This window comes from Oreochromis aureus, linkage group 3 (genome assembly GCF_013358895.1).
Source record: "Oreochromis aureus strain Israel breed Guangdong linkage group 3, ZZ_aureus, whole genome shotgun sequence".
NCBI lineage: Eukaryota > Metazoa > Chordata > Actinopteri > Cichliformes > Cichlidae > Oreochromis > Oreochromis aureus.
Window position 1 is genome coordinate 65,566,161 of NC_052944.1, and position 24,706 is coordinate 65,590,866.

The 24,706-nt window shown below is 39.8% G+C and overlaps 1 protein-coding gene across 1 annotated transcript; it reads left to right on the top strand.

Moving 5' to 3' along the window:
- Positions 1–3,534: 3,534 nt before the first annotated feature.
- On the top strand, positions 3,535–22,163 carry LOC120434123. Its single transcript, XM_039601654.1, has 9 exons — positions 3,535–3,658; positions 3,782–4,135; positions 4,500–4,600; positions 7,994–8,133; positions 8,279–8,334; positions 11,552–11,887; positions 19,847–19,944; positions 20,483–20,544; positions 21,917–22,163. Exons 1-9 carry the CDS (start codon positions 3,607–3,609, stop codon positions 22,161–22,163), a joined length of 1,446 nt encoding a protein of 481 aa, XP_039457588.1. The 5' UTR covers positions 3,535–3,606.
- Positions 22,164–24,706: the final 2,543 nt, after the last annotated feature.

Here is a 24,706-nt window from a genome sequence, read left to right on the forward strand (position 1 = left end):
ATAACTGATGATGGAGGAGAAGACATGAAAAACAAATCAGGCTGAATTCAAGTTCAAAACACCACGAGGACCAACTGCAGGTCTGAACTGACTCTTTATCTTTGCTCAGGAGTCGAGGAAACACAGCAGGCAGTGAAAAGCTCAAATCATTCACTCAGTATATCAACACAGCTGCACAGTGGACTTCAGAAGGTGTCAGCACAGAGACTACAAGCCCATTATCATCAATGGAGCTCCAGTGGAGAGGGTGCAGTCCTTCAAGTATCTCGGTGTTCATATCTTCTCACAATTGACATGGTCTGCTTACATTCAGATACAGTCCAGAAAGGCTTGGTAGCGCCTGTATTACAACCGACAACTGAGGAAGTTCAGGGTCTCTCCAGTTATCTTCAGGACTTTCTATACAGGCACCTTGGAGAGCATCCTCACACTGAACATCACATCCTGGTATGGAAACAGCTGTGTCAAGGATAAAAAAGCTCGATGCTGCAGGACTGCTCTCCCCTCCCTACAGGACATTTACACCGGGAGATGCTGGACTGGAGCAACTCAGATATTGAAGGACCCGTCCCATCCCAGCAATACACTGTTCCAGCTTGTACAACAATTAGGCAGAAGGTTACGCACCATTACCACATTCTCATATCATCCTGATCCTTCCGGCTTCACTACAGCACATTGACTTTAACACTCACGCAATGTACACAAGCTGTAAATTTCAGGATTGTTTTATTTTATCTTTATTTATATAACTCAGCCACTTGCTGCACATAAAGTCCTTTTTGTATATACTCATTCTCTGTATGTAAAGTTCTGAGTCTTTTGTGCACAGTCGAGGAGCGTATCAGGTCACATTTCACTGCGTGTTATATCTGTATAACCATGCAGGTGACAAATAAAGAGTTTCGAATCTTGAATAAAATAAAGCTCAGCAACAGCTTCACTGAGATTCTTCTGCATCTACAGAATGGTTCATAAATCATCAAATAAAACACTGGACATGCTCACTGTTTCTGAAATTGAGATCTCCAATGAGTTTTTACAAACCACTGTGGAAATTCATGAGACTTTATTATGTATTGATGGATATTGTTTGTATTTGGAGGTGTTCTGTCAGCAGTCAGTGCTGACAAGGAAGGTTTACACCAGAAATATCACAGTTTGATGGATAACAGGTGTGATATCACCTGAAAGGAGATTATAGTTTAGGTTGATATTTTTATTTAAGTTATTACATTTTTATCCAACTGCCCTGTGATTAAACCGTATTCTAGTGCTGCCATCTACTGACATTAAAGTGCAGCAACAGTCTGTTTGCACCACTGATATGGAGCAAACTTCACAATAACAGATATAAACTTGCGGCCGCCTGCTTAACAACCACAATATGTGATCATATTTTTCATTTAGTTAATGCAATATAGACTCACTGCCCACTTTATTAAGAACTCCTTGCTAGTATCAAGTTGAAATCCCATTTTTCCTTCAGAACTGCTTCATTTCTTCATGGCATGGATTCAAAAATATACTGAAAACATTTCTCATTGGTCCAAATTGATATAATACCCAAAGTTGCTGCAGATTTCCAGAACATCCCAAAGATGCTCTGTTGGATTGAGATGTGGTGACTGTGGAGGTCGTCTGAGTGCAGTGAACTCATCATGTTAAAGAAACCAGCTTGAAATAAGTGGTGTGTTATCCTCCTGGAAGCAGCCATGAGCAGATGGCTACACTGTGGTCTTAATGGGGATGGACATGGTTGGCAACAACAATCGGGGACGTTGTGGTGTTTAGATAATGCTCAGTTTGAACTACAGAGCCCAACGTGTGTCAAGAAAATATCCCAACACCACCAACATCAACCTGAACTGTTTATACAGTTTAGGATGAAGCCATGCTTTCATGGTGTTTATATTCTAACTCTACAATCTGAATGTTGCAGCAGAAATTAAAACTCATCCAAGAAGCCAAAAATTTTCCAATCTTCTAATGTCCAGTTCTGATGAGTTTGTGTAAATTGCAGCTTCAGTTTGCATTTCTCAGAGGGAAAGAGTATCACCCAGTGTGATCTTCTGCTGCAGTAACCCATCTGCTATACGTTTAAATGTGTTGTGTATTCAGAAATGCTCTTCTGCATGCCCTGATTGTAACAAGCGTTGCCTTGTTGCCTTCATATCAGCTTGAAGCAGTCTGGCTGTTCTCCTCTGACCTCTGACATCAACGGGAGTTTTTCATTCAGAGAACAGCTGCTCTATTTCCTCTTTGTCAGACTATTCTCTGTAAACCCAGGAGAGAAATCCCAGCAGATCAGGAGTTTCTGAAACAGACAGCTGGTCTGGCACCAACAACCGTTCAGGGTCACCCGTATCACCTTTCTTCACCATTACAGTGACAACACAAATCCATGAAGGAAATATAAAGATTTATGAAACACATTTCAGTGCAAATAAAACATCTTCATGTTCCCTCGATGGTCTTGGTGTGAGAAATAAAACAAAAACAAAATTTTAAAGGATAAAAGACAAACAGGAAACAGCTGATTGCAGACACAGCTTTAGTTACTTATTGAAATTCACAAAATCATTTTGTTGTTTTTGAAAGAGATTAATGTCAATACAAAGTCTCAGCAGATAGTGCACTTACAAAAACTGTGAACCACTGATATAAATAAGACTATTTTGGTGTCACTCAGCTCTTTATTTTCTGTCCTTTCAGCAAATTTCTATATACGTGACTTTCAACCTGTTTCTTGTTAAACACAGACCACCAGATTCCAGTAATGTATTGCTGACAGGGCCCTAACCATGAAATCCTTTTTTTAAGACTCTTTTTTAAGACAGTGCAATAATAAAGCTGATCTTTGTTAGCTTCTTTTTTTGCTGCTGGGTACTCTCAGAGACAAACAGCCTACAGATGTAGCTGGTCTGAGCTCCGTCAGCTGTAAAAAGTATTGCCAGCAGAATAAAATCAAACAAAAACAGTTTATTCTCTGCAGCACAAACTACGTGTAATGTGGTTCATCATAAGTTACTAAGATGACCTCCTGTAGAGAGACACTGAAAACTCTGTGTCCACATATCTGTGTGAAATCTGAGATCTCAGTCAGTCGCTTCTCTTTCTGTTATTTAAACTGAGGCCGTTTAAAACAGAAGTTTTGTTTTCAGCACATCTAGCAGCTACAGAAGGAGCAGCACCTGACCCACATAACATGTAAAGACTTTAAGAAAATGACTTTTTTTTTTTTTTTTTTGCTAATGCTTTGGGGTACTGTTCATATTTTAGATCAGGATCCATCTCAGAAAACCAAAATTTTGTTCCAGTGAGTCTCAAGCTTTGTTACGTTTATTTGAGAAAAAAAAAAAAAAAAGCTTGTTGATCAGTGTAATCAGTCACTCAGGAGGAGGAGAGAAACAACGTGCTGTGGATTAGAAACCTCTCTGTGTGATAGTTTTAATCACGGCATGATGACATTGCTATGTCAGCCTTTCCTTACTGAAACTTCTCATTTCAGCCACACTCATTTCTTTAACTCTGTACAGGAAACTTGTTTCATGTCAGTACAATCAGCTCTGCTGCTGCTCGGTGGTCTCCATCCTTCTGTCCCAAATGGCTTCTTTCAAATTCTTCCTCTTTTTGTCTCTAATCTCAGAGTTAACAGGTGAGTGAAAAATAACATTTTTATTCATGTTTTAATTCCTTGCTTAGTTCCATGTGATCCATTTAACTGGTTAACTCTAAACCTGAACCAGAAAATAATAGTTTATAATTGTGATGTCTTCAGCTCTTCAGCAGGATGTTCAGGTGAAGCTTGGAGATGACGTCACTCTCCAGTGTCAGATTTCCACAGATGAAATAATCTCAGTGCTGAAGTGGAGCAGAGCTGACCTGAACACAGACGGCTACGTCTACTTCTACAGGAACAAACGCTCCTATGAAAACTACCAACATCCATCTTTTCATGGCCGAGTGAAGCTGAGGGACCCGGAGATGAAGGATGGAGACGTTTCTCTGATCCTGAAGAACGTCACGTTTAATGACACTGGGATGTATGAGTGTCACGTAGCAGTGAGGAACCCTGTGAGAAGTAAAAGAGCTCACACTGAGATCAGTCACTTCATCCACCTCACAGTCACAGGTGAGTTTGTGGAGCTCACACTCAGGTGTTAAAGGTCTGATATCATCAAATGTAAACTAAAAACTTCCTCCCAGCTTTATGATCCAGTTAGAATTCTCTCCTCTTGTCCTGGTGAGTGTGTAACCCCCCCAGCTCCCCCAGCACAGCGTGCTGCTGAAACAGGTGTTAATCATGTTTCTGTGGTTGGGGAGCAGCCGGCTGTTAAATATTTGAATATTTCTTTTTACTGCTCCCATGTTTGTTTGTTTTTTTCTGATGAGGAACTGAAGCTGTTCTCTCCATAGCATCATTTGCAGACACACAAACTTCCAGGTGAACTGCTGCTTTGGTGCCTCACAGTTTCTTACTGCCTATTTTTCTGCAGGTGAAACACATGAAAGCGTGTCAGAGAAACGAGTCGTGGAAAGAGGAGTCGCAGATGAAAACATGGATGGTACTGAAAGGGTCGGAGCTCCATCTCTTCAGGTTGTTGTTCCTGTTGTTGTTGTTGTTGTTGTTGTTGTTGTTGTTGCTCTTTTTGCCGTTGGTTTTGTGACACACCAACAAACTTGTCAACATAAGAAGCAACGTCCAGTCAAGCTTCCTACTGAGGACTCAGATGAAGGACTATGAAGCTGCAGAAATGTATAAACTTGCTTGATGAAAACTAAAGCGCTGACATTAACTCATTTTATAAAATGTATGTATATACAGATCTTAATAAATTTGTTAGACCACATCATAAAAACAGAAAACACACACAGCATTTTAATACGAACTCAGTGAATTTTAAAAAATACTCTTCAGACTAAATTTACATTTTAAACTCAAACCTAAACCTGCACACTGTAATTATATCATATAAATAATAATAATAATTATGTTTGCATGAAAACAATTTCTCAACAAAGAGGTTTCTGCTGGACAGAAACATACAATAAATGATTTTGGTAATCAAACTGCAGCACTTCACATTAAACTCCATCTTTCACAGCAGTGTCAGTTTTATTAATGTAGCAGATTTTTGGAGTCTGTTACTGAATGTTTGCACAGATTTGACTGACCTCAGGTCAGCATGCAGCTTGTTCACAAGAATGGGACCACGGTCACTGAATGCACCTTCAGCACATTTACATCTAATTCTGGGAACAGTTAAAAAATCTGAAGCCCTGACTGTAAATCCATTTATAAACACACTGCAGGCCATGATTTCTAGTCTACTTCTCCTTTTCTGGATTGAGTCAGGAAGAATTAACTTCCTTGTTTTCTTTTATTTCCTTTTATTAATGTGAAATCATTTAGGGAAAAAAGTTATGCAGCAATAGTTCAATCAACATCCATAATTAATTAATTAAGCACCAACCTTTAGTTTAAAATGTTGCAGAGATTTGATTCATTGTTTTCACACACAGAGTCCACACCTTTATTCTTAAATGATCTTTGGGATGTTCTGGAGAAGACTGTTTGATTCTCCAGTTATCAATACTTTACATATAATTACTGAAATTTATGCCTCATCAAATGTTTCCCTTCATCAAAGTTAAAGGCAGTCTATTGAAAGAAAGTGTGTGTGCATGTCCAGATTATGCAGTTGCATTAATTTATGCAATTATGCATTATGCAGCTGTTCCTGATGTGCTGATGGCATCGTTGCTACACAGAAGTTTAAATCAGGAAGTTCAAAGCATTTCTGCATCAACAGGAAGTGTCTGAATGATTAAACATGTAAAAGTTTTGCAAATATTCAGCTCCTCTGTGAACTGTAAACATTAATGCACATCAATGAAAAATACTGTTGAAATTTAAAGTATTTTTTTTATATCTTTGACTTTTAAATGAATCGATTCAGGTTTAGTTATCAGAGAGTTTGTGTTCTTTCTTTTACACTAAAGGAATCCGGGTGATTTTTAATGATAATTTATTTACTTGTATCAAAGGTACCATTGAAACATTGTGTACATGATAGATGTCCAACATGTTGACAATGAAATGAAAACAGCTGCTTTCCTATTATGTCATTATTTTTTTGGTCCAGGCCATTTATGCACAGTTAACCAAAATGAGCTCAACACCCCCATCTTCAATCACTTTGTGCTTAAAACCCTCATGTTTAATATTTAAAAGGTTGTTAAACTTCACTGTGAACATGATGTGACATAAACAAACTCTCTGTGGAGCCTAAACTGAGTAGAAAAAAAGTATGTGTATTTGTACACACTTTACTCTTTACTGGTGGCCGTGCTTATACTTACGCTCACTGTTCTCTGGAATAAACAGATTATTCATCAGCTTATTTTAGAAGTATGAAAGCCTGACCAGGAAGCCAAACACACTTCAACACTCACACTCTGTTTTATCACACACGTTTAACTGAAAGTACTCTTAATCCAAAGATAAATTAAATACATCCATTTTATTAGGAACAGCTGATCCTCAGCCACATATTCATTTTAATAATCTGTAAAAGCATCATTGATGACCTGCTTGTATTCAAATGGTACTTAAAGTAATTTTTCTTCCTCTAGTGGTCATGAATGAAACAATCAGTGTTTTTTTAAACAGCTGTGAATGTAATGTTCCAGTTTGACCTCCGGGTGGCAGTGTTGTCTCACGTTGGCTAAGCATACAGAAGAATATACTGTAAGAACATGTGTTAAAGCATTAAAAAGTGATTTTTTAAAAAACGATTTTTTTCCCTTCTTCACCAGATTCAACAAAAGGCACACCACTCAGAATTCTTCTAAACATCTGGATATTAATATTTGTCCCCCACACCCCAAAGAACACATATAATCTTAATTACAGATCAGTGCAGAAGAATTTATCCACTGCAATATTTCAGTTTGACCTCATATGGCAGTGTGTTTTTTATGACCCAGACTATAAATAACATCCAGCCATCCATTCGCTTCCAATTATCCTTTTCAGGGAATCATGGGGGTGCTGAAGCCTATCCCAGCTGTCATGCAGTTTGTGGGGATAGCTTAACTGATTGGTCTAAATTGCCCATAGGTGTGAATGCGGAGGAATGTGAGTGCGAATGGTTGTCTGTCTCTGTTAGCCCTGCGACAGACTGGGCATTAACAGGGAAAGGGGGGCACAAAGAAATACTTTTCTTTCTTAATCTCATTTAAAATATCTAGCTTTAATAAATAATTATCTGAATCTTACAACCAAAGTTTTTATCTGATGTAAAATGTATAGAAATCATACATATATACCAACAAGATAGTTGTCATCACTGTCACAACAGCGTTTGTTTTCATTCAAAGGCTTTATGGCTTTTCCTGTAATACCTGGTGGGCCGATCTCTAGTCAAAATGCCCGATTTTTTGTCCCAGTCCAGCCCTGGTTGCAGTTCTAATTCAGCCATGCCACACCACACAGCACTGAGACATTCTCTTTGACAAAAAACAAACAAAATAAAACTATCCTGTTGGCTCTCTTTCATTTTAAAACCTCATATATGGCAGAATGGTCCAAAAGTTTAATGTGAACATTCTGCAAGAAGTACTGAGTTTCAGGCATGGTACTTTGACACAGTACATTTATGTGTTTAGAAATAAAAGCTGCACATAAATAACAAAGAGCTGCTTCTTTTTCTCCAGTTGTTTAAACTATTTGTAGAAACAGAGAGAATCAGTCTGATCACTGGAACCAGTAACAAATGTACTGAGCAACATGCAGTACTGACATCACTGCTGAGCCAAGTTGACCAGGATACAAACATTATTCACACTATAATGAATAGTTGAACACTGGTTTAACATTTGCCTTGTAAATCAGGTTAACAATGAAATACATGTTGGTGGCTGTTTGATTCAGACGTCTCTTTTATCTTTAGTTTTTTAACCATTTACTTTTTGTTTAACTTTTTAGTTTTCTGTGACCAATTCTGAGGAACTTCCTTCTGACCTATTGAAAAAACAACAGGGTATATGGACTTTGTCAGTGGATAATTTTTCCATCCTGATGATCAGAAGAGTGTTTGAGGGTTTCAGAGATCCTTCAGATCAACAGTAAGTGTTCATGACCTTGTAATAATTTTACCAAGTTTCTGTAATTTCACAGGCAGTGTGGAGTGGGAATTTCTCTTTATATCTACCTGTGTTAGTGGAAAACGGTTCTCATTCTTATACTTCTTTCTTTTCCTTTGAATTTGAGGTATTTGTTTGTCACATGTCTGGACTTGCAGCTGCTCAAACAGAGGACAAACAAAGGTGGGCGTGAAAATGTTGACGCAGGTCACAGATGTCTGATATAAAACAGCTGACAGAAAATACAGGTTAGTTTAGTCTGCAGCTGTTTGACACAGACATACCTTTACTTTGGGATTTTAAACTTTTACATTTTTTATGATTTGATTTTTTTTTATTTGTCAAATATTTACATCTGAGTAACTTTTTACTTCTTTGTAACAAAACTTCAGTAGCTTCCTTTTCACCTACTGAAAAACCGATGGGACACACTGACCTCACAGTTTTTTATCTGTCAGTAGATCATTTTATTTTTTCCACTCTGATGATCAGAAGAGTGTTTGAGTGTTTCAGAGATTCTTCAGAACAGCAGTAAGTATTTAAATGATGTCTTTCAGCGTTTTTAGGTAATTTGACAGGCTGAGTGAAGCCTGTGAGCATTAGTGGATTAACCCGTTACTGTAACCACTAACTGGTTCAGCTGGTTAGATGAACGTCATGTCACGTTAGTGTAAAACATTTGATTCACTGTTGGCTGGTTTCATCTGTGAAAACACATGAAATTAAATGAATTCAATGTGTTTCATCAGCTGAAGAACCAAAAGATGTCAGACTTTATCTGACATGATATAAAGAAGAAAATCACCTCAATCACAAACAGGAAGTGTACTCAGTTACTCTCCCATACTCTGATTACAGTCATGTATGTTTTCTGTGTTTGTGCTGCTTCTTTGTCCTCACTGTAAACAGATGTACTGAGAGACTCCTGCACTGATGTTTCATAGGAAAGTCCAAACAGCCTCACTGGTTCTCCATGAAGAACAAAGATTTGCTCTCTGTGGCTCCAACACAACTTAAAGACAATCAAAGGTGGACAAAGTTCTCTGTGGTTTGATGGAGGCTACAGCTAAATGCTGCCTCCTCCATAGTACAATATACATTTTATACAGTGACATCATGTTGAAGTCCTTTGGCTGATGATGGTCTTTAGTATGTAGCTGATGGTTGATGATGAGATGTTTGTGTTGTTCTGTGGAGATCATTCAAGAACTGAACCTGTTAAACACTCAGACCTGCTTTAGATTTCACCGCTTTAGTTATGACGCACTTATTTATGGTCACCCTACAGCAGCGTAAACACACGTGACTCTGACGTTACTTCCTTCAGAGACGATGAATTGGACTTATTGAGTTTGAACGAGTGTCTAAAAAGTCAGATCTGTTCTCACAGTCAGAGACTTTCAGGATCATTTAAACCTTAAATTTAATCTCATGTAGTCAGGATTTAAACTCAGGTACAGTTATTTAAATAAAACCATCCTGAGACATTTAGAACAATCGAAGCGTCGGAGTTGAAGAAGACGGAAATGTCTGCTGTGACTGCGTCGCTCTGCTCGACTTTGCTGTTTGTCGGCCTCTTCGTGTTTGTCTCTGCAGGTGAGATTCACTCTGTGGGACAGAGAGGAAAAGCATCAGTCTGCTTTACATGTTAACAACATTTCCTGAAGAATTATTTTCATATTGATTCAGTTTTTCCGTGTTTGTGACGGAGACACGAGGCTGGGTGGAGTCTGTGTGGACCTAACATGGCGCTGTGATCAGATCTCACAGAGACAAAGAAGTTTAATGTGTGTGTCAGTGTGATGTGTTGTAGTTTCAGGAGTCAGCTATACAGCCAGGAGCAGATCTACAGAGGTGGCATGGAGTGGCATGTGCCACCCTGATATAATGTCTTGCCACACCGAGTGCCACCGTAGTTTTGTATATGACAATGTTCTTTATTAAGGGCTGGCACACGCCACTCCATGCCACCTCTGTAGATCAGTCCCTGAGTTTTAAATGGTTGTACAAAAAAGTCAGAATCATTGGCTACATTTTAAAGCATATTACACAATGTAAAAATGTGTAAAGAAATGACTGTGACTTCTGTAGCTGTAGCTACATAAAGGCAGTATACAGAGACTCACAGTGTCTTATAATGAGAGGCTGCTTTCTCTCACACATTATGTTCAATTATTATCAGGACGTGTTTGTGGAACCTGCAGGAGCTCAATTCAGTAAGTAAACTGTGAAAAACACAAGAAACCAAATGTTTAGGAGTTCATAACAAACAATAACATATCCTCACATTAATAATAATGATTATTAAAAATGCTCTATGAAAAAAAAAACATAAAACACTCTGATGCAGTTAACATTATTAAATACAAAGTTACAGTAAAAAAACAAACATTTCTTAAACGTGGATGAAAATAAACTACCCTACAATCTTTCCACGTTTGGTATCGTCCACTGAGCACTGCCTGTATATAGTTTGCTGGTTTATGAGTATGGCATTATTTTTGTATTTGCGCTTGAGCGAGCGCAAATACAAAAACTGAGCGAGAGGGGCTGCTTGTGTGTGTGTGTGTGTGTGTGTGTGTGTGTGTGTGTGTGTGTGTGTGTGTGTGTATGGATAATAGCAAACACTGAAACACATTTTTTGCATGCAGCAATAAATTTTGTTCACTCAAACTAAATTTCTCCTCAAAATGCAACACTTGCACCTGCAATTCTTTTTTACATGCGCTCAGAATAGTGGCACAAGAATAACGCCATATATGAGGCCCCTGCTTTGCTCAACAGACCCTCAGCACCACTGAAAGATTTGTTTAATTTTATGTATTGATTTTATATTATGCAGTAATTATTATGTATGTAATAAGTTGTGTTGGACTAACTGTTTCTGGTAAATCTCATCTGTAACACTACGGTTTTAATTCATTTGAACGCCGGACTCAGAAACCAGTCTTATTTGTTATCATCTATCGTCCACCGAGTTTATATCTGATTTAGTGCTCAGCTCAGATCCATGTAGATGCTAAAAATTGAGTCTAATAACACATTTCATCTGTTATTAGACTCAATTCTCTCAAAATGTAAAAGAACCCACCACTTTAATCACACTCTAGATCTTGTTTTAACATATGGAAAAAAAACTGAACATTTAACAGTGTTTTCTTATAAACCCTCTCCTGTCTGATCATTTCCTGATCACATTATATTTTTTAATGTTTCACATTAGATCTTTACCTTTACAATATGAAACACATATATGGTAAATGAATCAAACAGAACTGAATTGATGTGTGAGCTCTTTGATATCATTTCCTGTAGCTTCTTACTCTGTTTTGCTGCTATAGAAGTGAACATTTCTGCTTTGACCTTTAACCTCTTTGCTCTGTGTTGTTTTCTGTTTCAGACCAGGAAACCATCACAGCAAAGTCTGGACAGAACGTCACTCTGACATGTCGAGCTCCAAACAACAACATTGGAGTTATAGAGTGGAGCAGAGCTGACCTGAAGGAAGACGAATATGTCCTTTTGTACCGAGATGGACACTTAGATCAAGATCACCAGCATCCATCTTTTAAGAACCGGTCGGATCTGCAGGACAGACAGATGAAGGATGGAGACGTGTCTGTGATTCTGAAATATGTGACGATTAATGACACTGGAACATACAAGTGTCGTGTCCAGAAAGACGGACACAGTTTGAAGCTCATCAGCAACATCACCCTGAGTGTTGATCCTGCAGGTGAGTGAGTAGAGTTGAGTGTGTGTGTGATCAGAGGTGAAGCTGCTTCCTGGTTGTTGATGTTTGTTTCTAAAGATGTTGTTGATGAGACTTTGTAGAAAGCAGCTGGTCTGAGTGATGTGATCAGAGTGCAGTAGATAATGTCTGACAGCAGTTTGAAGAGGAAATGGATTCTGTTCTGTTCTTCACTCATCACCTACCTGACAGCTGACACCTCACACCTGTTTCTCACCTGCAGGTCAGACAGGAGGACACACAGAGGATGGGGGGAAGGAGGATGGAGGCAATGAGGCAGGAGGGAAGGAGGATGGATCTGCTGGACTGAAAGTTGGTCTTCCAGTTGCTGTTATTGTTGCTGCTGTTGTTGTTTATATTGTTGTTGTGATCTACAGACGATATAAACAACAGAGTCAGGATTCACATCGTCCTAATACAGAACCAAAGACTAAATTGTCTGAGAGCTTTCTGAACTCTGAATCCTCTGCTGCTGAACACAAAGACAAATGATCTGAAAACAGACACCATCACTTCAGAAGGAGCCACGATTTCACTCTAATATTTGACAATGAATCGTTTCATCGTCATCCTCTGCAGAAAACAGCATAACTGCTTGATAATGTCTGACAGCAGTTTGAAGAGGAAATGGATTCTGTTCTGTTCTTCACTCATCACCTACCTGACAGCTGACACCTCACACCTGTTTCTCACCTGCAGGTCAGACAGGAGGAGACACAGAGGATGGATCTGTTGGACTAATAGTTGGTCTCTTAGTTTCTGCTATGGTTTCTGTTGTTGTTGTTGTTGTTGTTGTTGTTGTTGGTTTTCTGGTCTATAGAAAACATCAGAAAGGTGTTTTATAACTGAGCTGTTAAATCTCACTGTCACATGACATGATCCTATGACCCCCTCCGCAAATTGCTACCTTTTCGTAGTGGAGGGTTTGTGTGTCCCAGGGATGGAATCGGGGACTGTGATTATTTAAGTTGCTCAGTGTAAGAGTTTAAATTCTTAAATTTGAAAAGCAGAAATTATCTGCCTGATTTATGTCAGAAATCACTTTTTATATAATTTATTAAGTTATTCTTGAGTTCAGTGTCTCGTATTTTACAGTATCACAAAGAGTGAATGTGTTTTATCTTCAGGTTCAGCTGTTTGTAGATCAAACTTGTTCTGTGAGGTTTGAACAGTATAAATTAATCCTCATCTACAGATCAGCTGTTACAGTATAATTACTGACACTGACTGAACCAAGTGACAACACAAACACTGTATGTGATAAAGAAAAGACAAATTACTATAGATTATAGACGATCAATAATCTGCCCGATAGTGTTCAGGACTTGTTGATCAGCTACAGCTGAATGAATGTTATAATGAACAGTGTTATGAAACCAAGGAGAGAAGTTATTTCCATGGAGCTGCAGAGTCAGATGTTTCCTCTCCGATCTGTGAAACTTTGAACTTTTCCTACAGTGAAGGAAAATCTTCAGTCTGTTGCTGCAGTTTAAACCAGATCACACATTAGTTTAACATTTAACAATGTTTTTTGTGACTTTTCTTGTTCATTTCTTATAAATTTTGAAAGATCAGTCCTGAATTTTTTCTATTAATTTTCTTTAATTCTTAAATTGTTTGTTTTCTGTGGCCGTAAAAGATGAAAGAAGTTTTCTGATCTTTTCCTGCAGATTTGATCTGAGCTGAATGAGTCCAAACAGACCACTGAACATGTGTGAAGGAAAAAAACACACAATAAAAATGCTCTTTGAAACCGTTTCCCTGCCTGAGAGATGAAGCTGAGATTTAAGTTTGTTCCTGTAACAAGAAACAAAAAGATGGAGGATCGTTCTCAGAGTGGAAACATGATTTGAAGCTGCTGTGAACAGATTTAAATGATGCTTATTTTTAGACAATGTTTTGATAACTGTGCAGGGTTATCAAAGTTTTTCATTCTTCAACCTGAAAATATTTTCACTGAATAAAAATTCAAGAAAGTCAGCATATCATATTTCACAGTGAATAAATCTTCCTGGTTCTCGTCTCTCACCAACATGAATACATCGTGTTGATCACCTCTCAGGCTGTTTGAAGCTAACTGGTGTTTGTGTGCCTCACGTACAGATTCAGTGTGTTATTTGCTCCAGTTGACAAAAACATTTTGACTTTCAAACATCTTGTTCTGAGAAACCTTTGAAACTTTTCTTCAAAACAAGAAAAACAAAATCACTATTAAACTAAATGTGCAGCACTCGGTGTTCCCATTTAGACAGGACTGATTACACTTCATGAACAGATCATAAAATCATCTCTGTCAGCTTCACCTTCATCTTTCCTGTCTGATATTTTCATTTTCAATGATTCACATATACAAGTGATCTTTATGTGATCCCTTTCATCTTTATTCAAAGTGGAATCAAACAGACATTTCTTGAAGAACAGGAGGATTTTTAAAGTCAAACATCTCTCTAGTGGCCATATGTAAACCATGTGGGAAGATAAATATTACATCATAGATGTGAGATAAATTCAGATTATGTTAGAACATCTCCTATGTGCAGCTTCAAGCCACAGTGTTTTCATTTCAATTGATTTAAGAAAAAATCAAATGGAAGGTTTGTTTTTTTAAACTGATATACAACAAATAATTACAAATTACAAATCTAATTCACACCATGAAAACAGAGCATTGCATGCTATATATGCTGTATTTGAACCAATAGAAAAGCTGGTGCTCAGAGGAAGAGGGCGGGCTTTAGTTGGTGTCAGTGACAGAAATGAAAAAAAGCTGAAATGAGTGAGAAGGACGATGAAGGAAACATCTGTGCTGTGTCTGCTCTGTAAGTAGAATCTCTGTGTTTGTTTGAATTCTTGTACTTTGACTGTCTGCTCTCCTGATAACTGATGATGGAGGAGAAGACATGAAAAACAAATCAGGCTGAATTCAAGTTCAAAACACCACGAGGACCAACTGCAGGTCTGAACTGACTCTTTATCTTTGCTCAGGAGTCGAGGAAACACAGCAGGCAGTGAAAAGATCAAATCATTCACTCATTATATCAACACAGCTGGACAGTGGACACATGACTTTACTGGGTTATTTAAGGGCTATTTCAAGACTTCCATTCCTTTCAAAGTCATTGGAAAGAATAGTTTTTACCCAACTGAATAAGTTTTTAAATGCTAATGGCATCATGGAACTTTTTCAGTCTGGTTTTAAACATCTACTCTCCACTGAAACAGCACTTTTACCTGTTTTTAATGTTATCTTTTTAGCTACTGATTGTGGAAGTTCTGTGATCCTCGTGCTTTTAGATCTTACTGCAGCGTTTGACACTGTTGGCCACAATATTCTTATCTCTCGACATATCCTTTCACTGCTACACAGATGACTGCAAAATTTATTTGCCTTTAGCACCAAATGGCCCAGGCTCCATCCAAATCCTTTTGAACTGCCTTGAAGATGTCAAAGCTTGGATGGCTCTGAACTTTTTGAGTTTTAATGAGAGCAAAATGGAGGTGATTGTATTTAGACCTAATAATATTTCATGCAACCTGCTCGTAAATTGTGGTTGGCTAGGGTCTTATATCAAGCAGCATGTGACAAACCTGGAAGTCATTATGTACTCAGATTTTAAATTAAACAAACATATTAGTTCGGTGTAGCAAAAAAGCTTTTTCCAGCTGAGGCAAATAGCAAAGCCAGTTTTGTCAAGACGTGACATGGAGAAGGTAATACATGCCTTCATTTCAACACAGCACGACTACTGTAATGCACTTTATGTTGGAGTCAGCCAAGGGTCTCTTGCTCGTCTTCAGCTCGTTCAAAATGCTGCTGCTGTGATAGATTATTAGTTGAAGTTCATAATGGTTAAAAGTTACTCAATGTATTATTCAATTTCTTTCAAATATGTAAATGTATAAACAAGGGTAAAAGAAGTCCCATCAAGTCCCAGAGATGTGATGTAACACAAAACAGTTAAAAGAGTTCATGACTTTGTTTAACCGGATAACAATCCTTAATGTGACTATAACCTGTGTAAAATTCAATCTGTGATCTACTTGTCGAGCCTGGGGAATAATCCATGTGATTTAGTGATCGTGATTGATTCGTTATGTCTGCCGTTGCCGGAAGGGGGAGCTCTGGCCACGATGCCTCATTCGCAATGAAGCTGCTGAAGGAGAAGCATCGTGTCTGAGCGTTGTCATTGATTTATCCCCTTTTCAGGTAATAACTGAGCAATTCTGCTCTTGAATGTTACAAATATGTATGTTGAGCTGCACTGACCGTGTTTCCAAATGTACCAAGAGGATACTAGGAATATTTAGATGATCTGTGTTAACTGTGTTGTTAGGATAAGCTATAAGCAGCAAGCTAAGCTAAGCGCTCTGTTGGTGGCTAGCATGAAGCATTATCGTGCCAGACTGTGTATGAAACATACAGCATTGTGTGCATTTTGCATTTGGTCTGGACAAAGAACATGTTTATTTTGTGTGAAGGGACAAATGCCTATTAGTATTTGTATATGAATATTTTGTTTATTTTCTGTACATTTAAGTTTAATGATCTAAGTTTGTTTATTGATTCATAAGCTGTTTTTGTAAATTCTTACATTCAATTTAATCTGTAATTTAAAGGAAAGGAAAGGAAACAGTCGTGAGATATTTTCTCTTACAACTAATAGAGACTGTACATTGTTATTAAGATGTTTACTACTTTTGTATGTGTGTTTATATTTCTGAATCATTCGCAATGAAGCTGCTGAAGGAGAAGCATCGTGTCTGAGCGTTGTCATTGACTTATCCCCTTTTCAGCCCCTTTTCAGGGTGTAACACTGCCCGCCTCTTAACTTGTACCCACAGGCATGAACATGTAACACCTATCCTGTCTTCTCTTCATTGGCTTCCTGTTCATGACAGAATTAATAAAAGTCCTAACACTGGTTTATAAATGCCTTAATGGTCTTGCTCCCCCCATACCATTCTGACTAACTTCAGCCTCATATTCCTTCACGGACCATCAGATCAGCTGCTGTTGGTTGTCCCAAACTCAAGGCTCAAACGTAGAGGAGAACGAGCCTTTTCAATTATGGCCCCAAAACTTTGGAGTGTGCTGCCTTTAAATATTAGACGGGCATTTGTGTTTCCTGTTTTTAAATGCTCTTTAAAACACACCTTTTTTTCCATAGCGTTCAGACTGGCGTGAGTTGATATGTTTTTTTATGTGTTTTATTATGTTTTATGTGAGTGTCATTGGTTTTATCTTGTGTTTTACCCTTTGTTTCTGTGCAGCACTTTGGGCAAACCTTTTGTTTTTAAATGTGCTATATAAATAAATTGGATTTGGATTTTGTTCTTTATGTTCATCTCAAATCAACCTGAGTGTCATTTCACTTTAGTTCTGATCTCACTGCTGAGCAGCACAACAAACCAAGGTCAGTAACCTTCTTCTTTTTTTCTGTCACACGTTTTGACAATTAAAAGATTTTTTCATTTTAACCCTCACAGCTCGTCTGACTGTGAGTCCCAGCAGCTCTCAGTTCTTTAAAGGAGACTTTGTGTCTCTGGGCTGTGAGGAGGACGACAGCTCTGCTGGATGGACTCTGAGGAGAAACACAAGCAAACAACAGAGGACTCAGTGTGGAGATGGGTGGGGAAGATGGTCTGGTTCTTCCTGTAACATCACTGTTTATCCATGGGACAGTGGAGTTTACTGGTGTGAGTCCAGAGAGGGTGCCATCAGTAACATGGTTAACCTGACAGTCACTGGTAAGCTGAGTGTGTGGAGTTAGTGTTGATGAAGCTGTGTGTAAATGGATGAAATGCTGTAGTTTGTCTCTGTGTTGAGGTGGATCAGTGATCCTGCAGAGTCCTGTCCTCCCTGTGATGGAGGGAGATGACGTCACTCTGCTCTGTAAAACAAAGACCACTCCCTCCAACCTCCCAGCTGCTTTCTATAAAGATGGCTCCCTCATCAGGAAGCAGCCTACAGGTCACATGACCATCCAGCATGTTTCCAGGTCTGATGAAGGCCTCTACAAGTGTGACATCAGCGGTCATGGAGAGTCTCCATCCAGCTGGATCACTGTCACAGGTGACACACTCACCTGTCTGTGTTTCTGCAGGTTCCAACATTCACAATGTGACGACAACTTAATGACTGTGTTTGCTTTATTTTAGTGAAAAACACCACCACACCTCCACCTACATCCACACCTCCACCTACATCCATCTCTCCTCCTGTTCTCTCTGTGTTGTCATGTGTTGGATCAGTCTGTGTTGTGGTTCTACTGGTGTTACTGGTTCTGCTGGTGAGACGATGTGTTCACAGGAAACCTGAAGGTGAGACTCAGACTTGTTGATTTATAGATTTGCTTTGCAGGGTTTTTATACATTTATTATGATATATGATGAGATTAGATTTATGAGACATTCATTCTCCTCCTCCTTTTTTTTTAGTTATCGTCGAATAGAGTATTTTGTCATTAATTTTGTTTATTTCAGTAAATCAAGAAGAAGTTGCAGAAGATGCTATCAAGTACAGTAACATCAAATTAGCAAATTGTCAACAACAGCCAGGCAAAAGAATCAGAGGTAGTGATGTTTCTCTTTCTGGGGGGTTTTGGGTATTGGTTCCAAATTTTGTATTTCGATGAACAGGAAACTTTAAAGAAGCATACATATTTTTTAAATGTCAGAAGCTTTGCAAACAAATGACATTGTAGCTTAGTTATCACACTGCATCCACAGATTGGATGGGAGCATCACACAGATTCATTCTACTGTATATAGTATTTTATTTTATTTTATTCTATTCTATTCTATTCTTTACAGTTGTGTACAGTATTCTTATTTCTATTCTATTCTTATTGTATTCTAATTTTGCTATATAACTTTTGCACTGTCCACTTCCTGCTGTGACAAAACAAATTTCCCACGTTGGGACTAATAAAGGTTATCTTATCTTATCTTCGATACAGATACCTGTTAATTAGTGCTCAGCAGCATCTAGATTAAAGTCCTCAAATAAACTCAGTAAAACGGACTTCTTGGACAGTGTGTTAGTGTAATCAACCACACAGCAGCCATATTATTTGTCAGATAATTACATCATATAAAAGCTCAAACACAGTCCCGAAGTTCGGTTCAGGGACTTTAGGAACTCAGGTGTCAAGAAACCAGAGAAATTGATCACGCTCTAGATCAGGGTGTTAATGAAGCTGTAATGTCAGGCAGTTTGGCACATGTGTCGCAGAAGTTTGACTTTCAGGAGAAAGAAGTTGGATGAGGACATTATGGAGCAGGAGAGGGTTAGTCAGAAGTGAAAAATGTTTGTTGTTTTAACAGTAAAAAGAGTTTAAATGTAGACTTTACATCTTTGATGCTGAATATTTTCTAGTTGATTAGTTTCCTTCTTCCAAAATATGTGAGTGTTTGTCTTTAAAGTTTCACACTTTGTTGAAACTTTGAGTGTGGTTGACTGTGTTTTTGTGGCCTGCGAAGAAGAGAAAGAAACAGCTCTGCAGTCATTCCTCATCCTGTTTCTCATAACAGAATAATCGAATCAATAAAATAAACCAAAAATAAAATAAAAATAATGATAACTCAATAGAGGGCTGTTAATCTAAAAAGAGAAAATACACATAGTCTAGGATTATTAGCACAGTTGACCTTTTAACTGACTTTATTGTTTTATGTCACAACAACATTTTAAATTCTATTTATCTCAGTGATGTCTTTTTAATGTTCAGTTTTGTCAAATGTAAAGTAGAGGTCTAGAAATACAGCACGGTTAAGTTAGTTTGACACTCTGATTAGAGCAGTTTGAATAGTGTGGATTTAAAAAAATAAAATAAAATAAAAACAGAGACTAAAAATTGTTATACTGTGTTGTTGTAAAGCAGCAATAAGCTGTTTGGCCACAGTCTTCTCCAAACCCCCTTGTATCTTGTATTCTTCTCTCAGTCATGAACAACATTTTTGAGACAGTTGATCCAGTAATTCAGTACCAACCCAGAGTAGGCACAGCCTCCCTAATACAGGTTGAAAACCACAGTCTCATGGTAAGTTCCTGAATAAGTTGGAAGTCTGAAATTCTGAAATCCTAGTTGAAAAATATTTGTGGAAAGCTCCCTCAATTCAGATTTCCCTCTCATAAAGGGAAAGCAGCCCGATATAGTCTGAGCCATATTGACACTGATCTCTACACTTGGACTGTTTACTTCGCTTCAAGCTCATGGACTCACTCCTCACCATCTGCCTTGCCTCCTCTGGATCTCGGACTTACTCACTCACCCAGCCATCAACTTTGTCCCCCCATAGATCCTGCTGAATTGGATCAATGCCAATGTCTCATTCACTGCATAAAGCTTGATCCTCTTATACAACTTTTCTACATCTGCTTCTCCCATTCCTTTTTCTTCATGTTCCCATCGCTCTGTATTTCTACATCTGTTACTACGACCACCTTCTTTTGTTTGTCCACCACTACCATGTCCGGTTGGTTAGCCAACACCATTTTGTTTGTCTGTGACTGGAAGATGTTCTGCCGGCCACTTGGTTATGGTGTGGACCCTGCTGTCATGTGCTGTATTCTCTCAGGGGCATCTTACACAGCCTGCACCTGGAGTCTTGTCTGGTGTGATAGACCCCAGTCCAGCAATGTCAGCCATTCATTGGGTTAATCTATGATGAAAATGAGACAGAGGTAGAGAATTTGTCCACTTAATCTCCTAAGACACAAACTCTTTCATGGCATGCTTTTTTAATATCTCTTTGTTAATTGGCTTTATAATGTTGAACAGAACGCTATAAAGTCACAACTGAGTAATGATGTGCAAAACTCTTTATTTGGTGTCTGAACACAGCAGCATTTCCCCCCGAGTACAAAAACAAAATGAGAAACAACAATTGTGAACCTTTGAGGAATATGGCTCATTTGAAAGAACAAAATTTCATACTGGGCTCTAGACAACCCAAAACGTGATGTGCCTATATGTAGACACCAGGTCCTAGGAGGTTAAAACTAAACATCCGTAAAACACAGGTACAGACAGGTCCAATCCCCTCTCAGTATAAATGGACGGGAAGGGGATTTCTCTCTCTCTTCAGATTTCTGGACACCTATATCTCCACCAACCTCAACTGACCCACAACCCTAATAACCTGGTTAAAAAAAAAAAAAAAAGGTAGCAGTGGCTGCACTTCCTCAGTCTTCTCAGGAAGAATACCTGGACCAGAAACTGTGACTGGCCCACTACCGCTTTTCATTGGAGAGCGTGTTCTCCTCCTGCCTGGGTGTTTGGTACACAGGGGCCACAACAGAGAACAGGAAAAGTGAGCAGAAAGTAATTAACACTCCCCCAACAATAATTGGCTGCCCTCTCCGACACCTGGAGGTGGAGCTCGTTCTGTATCAGGAAACCATGCCATCACAGGTGACCCATTGCATCCCGCCCACCCCCTGTTTGACCCACTGCTCTCCAGTTTGTGTCTAAGGACAATCAGGTGAGTCTAGAGTTCCACAAACACCATCTTCCCCTGGACCATTTGGACTGTTACCAAACAGTTAACAGTCTGAACAGTCAGGTCTTCTACTACAGGCCTGGTGGCTTGAGTGTCCTGCAAAGTACAGTTGTTTTTCCTAGGACTGCGGTTTTCTGGACAGGGATGTTGGATGTTGTTTCTGGGATATGCAGGAGCCACTCACCTAGTTTGGGAGTGCTTCAATTTCCACTGAGACCACTATTACCTTTCATGACTACATCATCTTGAGTTCTTCTCTCAGCTCTTGGTACTTAGATTAGATGACTAATTCTCAAACTGTGGTACACGTACCACTGGTGGTACTTGGGCTCTCTCTAGTGGTATGCAGGAAATCTCCTATTTTTAATTTTTTTTAAGATTAAACAATTTACCATTGTGGAGGTATGCAAAGACGACATGAGAGTTCCCGGGGCTCTCCTGGGAGCCGGAGTCGACCAGAAAATGTCTCCCTGAGTGATTCCTCTAAGAGCAGCCTTTCCTTTTTGCCAGCGGTTGCAGACGCTACAAAGTGCTGGCAGGCTCCTTTCCCTGGGCCAACTGCAAAGCGGCACACAGCACTGTGCTGCAGTCCAAAACACTGATGGTAAAACCACAGCCCTTTTCAGCGGTGTCGCACGGCGTAACCCCAGCCACCATCGATGAGTCGAAGGCCCCCGGGAGTATCAGTAGGGGCGGGGTAGATGCCGTCAAAACTATCGCCTGGATGCTGAAGCTCCTAGTAGCCAGAAGACTATGATCCACTTCTTCTGCGACTGAGCGGTAATCCTTCAAGGCCAGCAGCGGGGAGTTGACGAGGCCAGCTCACACTGGTTCTCAGCAACTGTCAGAGGAAGAGGTAAATGAAGAGGAATCTGCCGTTATCCTTCCCTAGCAAGGACAGCGTGTTAGGACAGTAGTACATTAACCAGGCTCGAGAGAGACAGAGACAGGAATTTCTAAGCCCACTCTGAGTCAGAGAAGGAGTAGCACTGCAGCAGAAGTGCCTTGAGAGTGGTGTATTTCCCCTCGATGGGGGGATCCCGCAGGACAGTCATCACACGGCAGGTGGACAGCGGATCCAGCAAGGCCACCACATGATGGTATTTTGTGTCGTCGGCTGAAACCCCACAAAGAGCAAGCTGAGCTTCGACATGCACGAACCATGAAGTAGGGTTGTGAAGCCTAAAAGCCTGCAGCTTAACCGCCACTGCAAAAATTAAAACGTACAGCTCTGCTTTAACTTGTGACATAAATGAAGATAGAAAACTAAACAGCAGTGACGTTTCTAGAGTTACTGAAGTTTGTCTAGCTGGTATGATGTGCTACATGATCACTAGCAACACAGCTATGTTAGCGTAACATTAGCACAGTGAAGCTGGAGGATGAACGCTAACTTTTTTTCTACTTGATAAAAGTTAATGTGAGGGTTCCCGATAGTTAGAGACAAATGCAATGGCATGGCAGGATGTTGTAAATGGACCAAACTTCAGTCAGGAGAAGAACTGAGATAATCCATCCACATTACATGATTAGTTATTAATATACTGCTGCATGAGCTGGGCTGTAGTTACATCATAAGGTTTTAAAACTGAGTTTTGAAATAAACAGTGGTAATAAAAACCGAGAGAGGCAGAGAGTGATCACTGACTGTTTTTAGGGGCTTGTTCAGATTAAATAGAACAAGATACAAAGCATTTAAACATGTTAAAACACAATAGCCTCAATAAACTTAGAGTAGTTTGGACCCAGAAGCAGAATTCAACATGTCATCACTTAATGATTAGAAATCCCACCTGCTGTAAATGTTTTAATGTGGTACAGTTGTTATTATTATCATTTTTCACATCCTGTTTATGGCAGTTAAATTAAATAACATTCATCAAATCAATCAATTTCCTGTAGACTCCTGGTGGAGCATAGGTCTGCAACAACACCACGCCAACGGACTCTGTGCTGGGCCGTTCTCTTCACTTGGGTCCAAATAACATTCATATAAAACAGTAAATGGCCTGTATTTGTATAGCGCTTTACTTATTCCCTACGGACCTCAAAGCGATTTACACTACATTCAGTCATCCACCCATTCACACACTTTATAAGAAATCAGCCAGAAATCTATTGCACATGGTCTAATTGCACATTTCAGCTATTGCACAGTCTATTGCAAAGTGATGAACACTACAGCTTCATTTCCCCTCCAGCGAGGAGTTAAACAGTTTGATGGTGTGTGGGACAAAGGAGTTTTTAGGTCTGTTGGTGCTAGACTTGGGGAGAAGCAACCTGTGATTTTGTTTGTGACTGTTGCGAGTCGCGCTGAACCGAGTAAGTGGAAAAAAGTGGAAAAAAGGGTGTTTTTTCCGGATATCGATATTTTTGACACTGGTTAGCAGTTTACATTACATAGCTGCAGAAAAACTAGCTAATCACTAGCAACTGCCACAACTAGCTAAACGTAAGCTAAAGTGGCAGTTTTTCGTTGTTGACGCTGTCACCGGTACGAGATTTCGGAATGGCACCACTTACCTCAACATCCAGTTGTGAAAGCTGCGTCAACCTGAGCCAAAAAGTGATCGAGCTGGAACAAAGGATATCCACGCTATACCAAATCCAGGGGGCTGAACGCGATCTTGACACGATCCTCCTTGGCAAAGCTCAAACCACCGCTACTAGCGCTGAGCTAGCCGACACAGTGCACCACCCAGCTGTTGTGTCCCAAGATCCCGCCAACAGTCAACCCAGGCTCCAAACTTGTGTCGCTGGTGTTTCTGCCACGGATGAGAACTGCTAGTTTCAACTAGGGGCCAGACCCAAGGCTCTGGTCAGCTCCACTCCACTCCAACCAGTGCCATGGACCATGGTTGGGACGCGCGGTGGCTGCAGAGGGGCCAGGAGGATCCGTCTCTCGCACCCTCACCCTTCCGGTGCAGTAGTGCTGGAGAATAAATTCAGTATCCTGGATCCTGTGGACTTTCCTCCTCTGGCCGCTAGCCCTCGCCACCCCGCTGTGTCGCTGAAGTCTGCACCATCTCCACCACTACGCCCCCGGAGCCGTGGCGGGCAGCCCGGCGCTGTGGCGCAAACTTCGCCCGAGGAGAACTGTTCTTCACCCGGCTCCTCGGAGAAGAGGACCCACGGCGCGGCTACCTGGGAGTCACTCACGCGGTCCGGCTGGTGCATCTCCATTTGAACACCCCCGGTGCCGTGGCGCAGGCGTCTCAGATGGCCAGCAGTTCCCGGTGGCATCTCCTCTCTCCACGCTGGTCCTCGGGGATTCCATCATCAGGAACGTGTGGATGAGGG